Raw genomic sequence first — 6,818 nt, forward strand, 5'->3', positions numbered from 1 at the left:
TTCTACTAGGTGTATATCCAAAAGACCAAAAATCATTTGGCAACAAAGATATTTGCACCAGATTGTTCACTGCAGCTCAATTCATAATTGCTAAGTCATTGAAGAAGGCCAAGTGCCCATCGACCCATGAATGGATTAATAAATTATGGTATATGTATACCATGGAATACTACACAGCATTAAAACAAATGGAGACTTTACCTCTTTTATGTTTACATGGATGGAGCTGGAAAATACTCTTCTTAGTAAAGTATCTCAGGAATGGAAAAAAACATATCTAATGCACTCAGTACTACTATGGAACAAATTTATAATCACTCACACTTTCATATGAAAGATCAATCATAACTATAGCCTAGGATGAAGGAGGGAAAGGGAAGGGGAGGGAAAAGGAGGGGTGTGGGTCGATAGAAGGAGGGTGAATAGGGGGACTACACTTATGGAGCACATTGCAAGTACAAGTTGGATCTATCAGGTATAGAACACAAATGTCTCAACACTGTAATTGGGTAAATGAGATGAAGGCTATGTTAATTAGTAGGATGTAAGCACTCCAATTTGTATAAATAATCAACACATTGAATCCCATAATGGCATAAATGTGTTCATAATCTATGTACAAATGATTTAATTTAAAAGAAAGGCAGAAAATGATTTCCTTGGACCCACCTCCCAGTTAAGTGGCCATGGGCATCTTGGAGCCAATGACCGGGCTGCTACAAAGAATTCCGTGACCCCTCACTCCTGTTCAACCCACAGTTCTGCAAAACGTGGGAACCACAGTAGAGGAAGTAGAAGTACAGGCTAAACACTCTGTTGTGCCTCCCAGAGAGGGAAAAAGCTGCCCAGGAAGCTCGCATGTGACAGTGGCCTGTGAGAATGTCAGGACTGAAGTGAAGGATGGGCTGCTTGCTCCATGGGAGGAAGGAGTGAGAGTGAACAGGAGGCATAGGGCCACCTGCAGGAGGGCCGAGAGACCAGGTGGGAGGGAGGAAGGCTGGCTCTGGCAGGAAGGGGAGGCGGGAGCAGAGGGAGCAGAGGATCGGTTCAGGCAGTGAGAGAGGGCAGACCCACTCTATTTCCCAGGCTGCTCTCTGGATGCAGCCAGGAAGGTTGAGTGTATTACACTGGCCCCACCTCCTCAGGCTCTCTCTGCAGTTGCTGGACTGGACACAAAAGCATAAGAGACAGAGACACCATCTCTGCTGATCTGTACCCAACTCAGGTTCCTGCTATTGAGGCCACATGTCACAGAAGCCAGGGCAGAAGCCCCACACTGCTGTCTGCATTTCCCAGGTAAGTAACTGTCTGTGTCTGAGCCAAGGTGATGGGCAAGGCCTGAAGGGGGTGGGCAGAGGAGAACATGGAAGGCAGCCACCCTGGGATGGGCTTGGTACAAACTGGAAAGACCGAGGAAGAGGGGCAGGGGCCAGAGCTGGAACAAGCCATTAGTCCAGACTTCTGCAAACTGTCCATGTGTGAGGTGGGGGAGCTGAAGGCTGCACTTGGTCCACTCCTGGCTGGCGAGTGCACGAAGTTCCAGGAAAGGGCTGAGCTCTGATAGCTTCTGGGGGCCAGCACATCTGGAAAGCAGAGGGACAGCTTCTGGAGGCCAGCACAGAGCAAACACAGCACCTGTGTTCCACTTCCAGACCAGGTATATTTGTGCAGACTCTGCCAGAAAATCCTACCCTGGGCCCCTGCCTTCCTCCAGACTTTCCTGGTGGTTGAGAGAGAGCCTTGGCAGCTGCAGGAGGAGAGCAGGACTTATATGCACTGGAGACAGCGCTTCAGACAGAGGAGGGACTCCCCACTGAGAAGGCAGTGCCCCTCAGACTCCTGAGAAGGGGTCGCTTAGCTAGTGAAGGGCTGTGTGCTGCCCTAGGGAGGCCCACCAGTGGCCCAGAGGAAGAGAACAAGACACGGGCTATGAAGAACAGGGTTCATGGGGGTAGGCTGGGGAGTGGGTGAAGTAAGTGCCACGGAACATGCACAGCATGCTGATGCAGAGGTGGAATGAGACCCAAGAAATCAGCTCCACACAAATCCAGCATCCCTTTGCTGGCCCTTCTGGGGGACCCCAGCCCCTGAGCAAGCTACCCAGTCTAAGTTGTACGAATTGGCTAGTGCTGTGTCTGCTCTATTAACTACACACATGCATCCAATTTCTAAGATCCACTCTGCTGAAAATTTGTCACTCCTGGGTTCCTGTCAAAGGCATGCCAGCCACTTCTGATATGTGATGGGGAGAGGGCAGCGGCTCCTGGGCTTGAAAGCACAAAGGGATATGAGATGCTAAACTCCAGTCATGACTGCAACATGTTCTCCCTTCCTCTATGGCTTCTGTACCTAGAGCAGAAAGTAAGGATTCCTCCTAATGCTCCCCACTCCATCCATACACTCTAACTGGGCTTGTGATGAGGCAGAGCCTGGGGAAGGACAGCTTGATGAGATGGGGACAAGGCAACAAGACCCATCAAAGACAAAGATTGCTCCTTCTGAGATGGCAGTGTAAGGCGGCCCTGGAGACAGAGAGAAGGTGGTTTCAGAAAGCAAATACTCAATGACTAATGCCCTCGACCACCCCAGGCAGCGGCCTCTGCACCACGGGTCCTGGCTCTAGCAGCTGGCCACTGGCCTCTCCCTCTGTGGAGGGCAATCTGGGTCAATGAGAGCAGGGAGGAGCCCAGCAGTGAAGCCTCGTAGCCAAGGTTCCTTGGCCCAGAAAACACAAGGGGCTTTGATGCCTGCAGAAAGCAGCAGCTCTCCCTGCTGGATGCTGTGGCCGCTCTTGGGTGGGGCCCAGCCCTAGGGCAGGCCTCAGTCTGGAGGCCACAGCTGGGAGGCAGTATGGTTCAGGGCTCAATGAAACAACCTTGAAATTAGAGAGAAACCCCAGGGCTGCTGTCTATGAGCTGTGTGGCCTACAGCAGGTAAGAAACCTCATTAAGCCTCAGTTTCTTGGTCTACGAAATAGAAACTATAATATGACAATAATAGTGTGTATCTTAAAGGTTGCTGGGAGAAGTAAATGAAATCATATGAAGTCTTCCACATAGTGCCTGGTTCATAATGTGTGCTCAGAAAAATGAAAACTATTAGTACTACCCCCATCTGAGATTCTCAGAAAGTTCTCTCCAGACCAAAGCAAACTTAGCCCTATGATCAGTAACTGTCCCCCCAAGAGGCCCCTGTTGGCCTGCCTCCCACTCCAGTAACTCCTATAAAATTTGCCACTTGCACCCAACAATCTTTATTAGGCTTTCTCCATGTCTTCAAGGTAAAATAAAATCAGTTTGAAAATAAAACCCAGATGATACCCATGTCTTATGCCTTGTTGTCAAAACCCAAAGTCCATGCTTCTCAAGTGAGGGGACTTATACCCCTGTGGGCATGTGTGGCTTATGAAAAGCACGCAAGGCCATGGGATCAATATGCCATACCCGGGGGGACAGGTGAAATATTTAAACCAAAGGTAACTTAAACACTATTTTTCTTTTAAAACAGAAAAGGCAGACAGAGAAGGCCAGGTATGGTGGCTTACGCCTATAATGCTAGCACTTTGGGAGGCTGAGCCAGGTAGATTGCTTGAATTCAGGAGTTCAAGACCAGACTGAGCTAGAGCAAGACCCTGTCTCTATTAAAAATAGAAAAACTAGCTGGGGGTTGTACGGCACCTGTAGTCCCAGCTACTTGGGAGGCTGAAACAAGAGAATGGCTTGAGCCTAAGAGTTTGATGTTGCTGTGACTTATAATGCCAAGGCACTCAACCCAGGGCAATAGAATGAGACTTTGTCTTGAAAAAAAAATGACATAGAATTTAAATTCTTGTGAATGTCTAACATGAGTCAATATTTCAAGAACAGTTCAAGCTCTCAATGGGCATCTCCTCCTCAGGTGCTTACACTTACCCTTCCTGGCAGTTAGGGGGCTCTTCAAAAGTCACAAAGACAGAAAAAGCCCTGCTTAGCCAGTGAGAGGTGACAAGTGCCTTCTTGGGAACACCTCTGATGCCTTCCAAACTAACCCCCATTCACCCAAGGGTTGCTTCATGTCTTTGGAAGAGATGGCTCACACAGCCCACTGCCTGGAAGGCAGCTCTAGCTAACATTGTCACAGATGGTGGACTTGCATTCCTGGCAGGGACAGCAAGAGCCAGACTGTTTTCCAAATAGGGGACACTGTGAGAGGGCCCAAGAAGACCCACAGCTTGCTTCCTGCTGTCTCAAGCCTTCCCCCTTTCTCACAGAGGACCCATTTGGCTAGCAGTTAAGGTTTGAGCAGCCGGGACAAGGTAGGGCCAGCTGGCACAAAGCAAATGTCCCATCCTGGCTATTCCTGACATCATGGTCCCCTGGGACTTCTAGCAACCAGAATCTCCAAAGGAGTATGACTGTGGAATTTTCAGCAGGGCCAACTCGGCCTTCCCCAGTGGGGCTCAACAACATGTCTGGTGTGGAGACCAGTGGGAAACACAGCTGTAGAGAGAACCTCAGTCATCATTCTTTGTGATTTCCTCTTCACGCTTCCCTTTTGCAGGTATCCTGAGCCAAGCAAAGGTTCTTCCTAAGGAAGAGCAGACAACGGAAGTGTCTGAACGCCATGGCACAAGTGGACAGGTGGGGCGAGGTATCCCCTCTTGGCAGCTTGACTGAGGAGGTTCATGATGGCCAGATGCTAACCATGAACTTAGAGAGGGAGAAGGAAGATGGTAAGAACACAGGAGATGAAGAGGGCACTGGTGACCTGGCAGCCTGTCCAAGGGGCAGCTTCCCAGTAACTCACCATGATCCAGACTTTCAGCATCCACCCATGAAGGAGGAATCGAAATTCTCTGACGCCTTCAGTGCTAGAGGCATTGGGCAGAGGCCAGTGGAGGTGCCTGGGAAGGATGGCTGGGAAGGAGAGGTGTCAAAGACCCTGGGTAGCCTACCCAGCGGCCTTTCACACAAGTTGTTAGGTCAGATGCAGCCTGTGGATAATGATGCAGACAGGAGGGCAAACCAAGATGAAGCGTTAGATACCCCATCTAATTTACTGGACAATGGAAAGTATCTTAGTGAACAGAAAGACGTACGCGTGTCCCCAGGCAACTACTTCCCAGCATGTTTCCCCAGGCCGGGGAGCAGTTTGAACCTCCCCTCGCAGGAGACACACACACCAGCACCGGCGTCGGCCACCCCAGCCAGCCTGGCAGCTGCGGTGCTGACAAAAGCTCGCCTTAGCAGGAAAGGCCAGCACCAAGAGAACGCGCGAGAGAGCGGGCAGGCGGAAGGGCGTCCCTACAGGTGCCTGAGAGGTGGCCGGGCCTTCCGGAAGCCCAGCAAACCGCGGAGCCCCGCGGAGGCGCGCGGTGGCGACAAGCCTTACGCGTGCGAGCTGTGCGGGAAGGCCTACTCCCACCGGGGCACGCTGCAGCAGCACCGGCGCCTGCACACGGGCGAGCGTCCCTACCGGTGCCCCTTCTGCGACAAGGCCTACACCTGGTCCTCCGACCACCGCAAGCACATCCGCACCCACACAGGTGAGAAACCCTACCCGTGCCCCGACTGCGGGAAGGCCTTCGTACGCTCCTCTGACCTGCGCAAACACCAACGCAACATGCACAGCAACAACAAGCCCTTCCCGTGCGCTGAGTGCGGCCTGACTTTCAACAAGCCGCTGTCGCTACTGCGCCACCAGCGCACGCACCTGGGCGCGAAGCCCTTCCGCTGCCCCGCCTGCGACCGGGAGTTCGCGGTGGCCAGCCGCATGGTGGAGCACCAGCGCGTGCACTCGGGCGAGCGGCCCTTCCCCTGCCTTACCTGCGGCAAGTGCTTCACCAAGTCCTCCAACCTGTACGAGCACCAGACGCTGCACACCGGCCAGAGGCCCTTCAAGTGCGCCGACTGCGGCGTGGCCTTTGCGCAGCCCTCGCGCCTCGTGCGTCATCAGCGCATCCACACCGGCGAGAGGCCGTTCCCTTGCGCTCAGTGTGGCCAGGCCTTTGCCCGCTCCTCCACTCTGAAGCGGCACCAACAGATCCACTCCGGAGAGAAGGGTTTCCTTTGTGCCGAGTGCGGCAAGGCCTTCCGCATTGCCTCGGAGTTGGCGCAGCACATCCGAATGCACAACGGGGAGAGGCCCTACCAGTGCAAGGACTGTGGCCAGGCCTTCACCCGGTCCAATCACCTCCAGCGACACCAAGCCAAGCATGGCACCTGCAAGAAGGAGCCTATTCAGGCTCCTTCTGATGAGTGAGGGCTCTGCTGGCTAACTCTCAGGAGAGGCCGAGACAGCAGACCTTGCTTCTTGGAACTCTCTCCTGTGGACCCACTCACGTGGTGGTGTCAGGCAGCCTCGCTTGTCAGCCTCTCCTCTCAGCGGGTCGCTGGCCTATGGGTGGTCCATTTGATTGATTTCATCTCCAGTATAGCAAGTAACTGCAGGGATAGCACCCAGGTGGTTTCATGTCAGTTTTTCTTCTGCGTCTTAGAGATCATAAGCAATGGAAAAGGGTAACAGAGTTGTGGGAGCTGGTCGGATGTTGAGTTCATTGGGTTGGGGGATCTCCATCCATCAGAAATTATGTATGAGCTTGGCACTCGTAGCTCAGTGAGTTGGGCACCAGCCTCATATACTGAAGCATGCGGGTTCGAGCCTGGTCTGGGCCTGCTAAACACCGACAACTGCAACCAAAAAATAGCCGTGCCTTTTGGCGGGCACCTGTAGTCCCAGCTATTCGGGAGGCTGAGGCAAGAATGGCTTAAACCCAAGAGCTGGAGGTTGCTGTGAGCTGTGATGGTACAGCACTCTACTGAGGGAAACATAGTGAGACT

The 6,818-nt window shown here is 52.7% G+C and overlaps 1 protein-coding gene across 1 annotated transcript; it reads left to right on the forward strand.

Annotated features, from left to right (window-relative positions):
* Positions 1-4,602: 4,602 nt before the first annotated feature.
* Positions 4,603-6,240, forward strand: ZNF648 (zinc finger protein 648). Its single transcript, XM_053605921.1, has one exon. It carries the CDS (start codon positions 4,603-4,605, stop codon positions 6,238-6,240), a length of 1,638 nt encoding a protein of 545 aa, XP_053461896.1.
* The last annotated feature ends 578 nt before the right edge of the window (positions 6,241-6,818 follow it).

The sequence above is a fragment of the Nycticebus coucang genome, chromosome 10 (genome assembly GCF_027406575.1).
Source record: "Nycticebus coucang isolate mNycCou1 chromosome 10, mNycCou1.pri, whole genome shotgun sequence".
In the NCBI taxonomy this organism is placed as follows: Eukaryota; Metazoa; Chordata; class Mammalia; order Primates; family Lorisidae; genus Nycticebus; species Nycticebus coucang.

Excerpts from the sequence above, each read along its gene's own strand:
- ZNF648 (XM_053605921.1), top strand. The coding sequence starts at position 4,603 with ATGGCACAAGTGGACAGGTGGGGCGAGGTATCCCCTCTTGGCAGCTTG.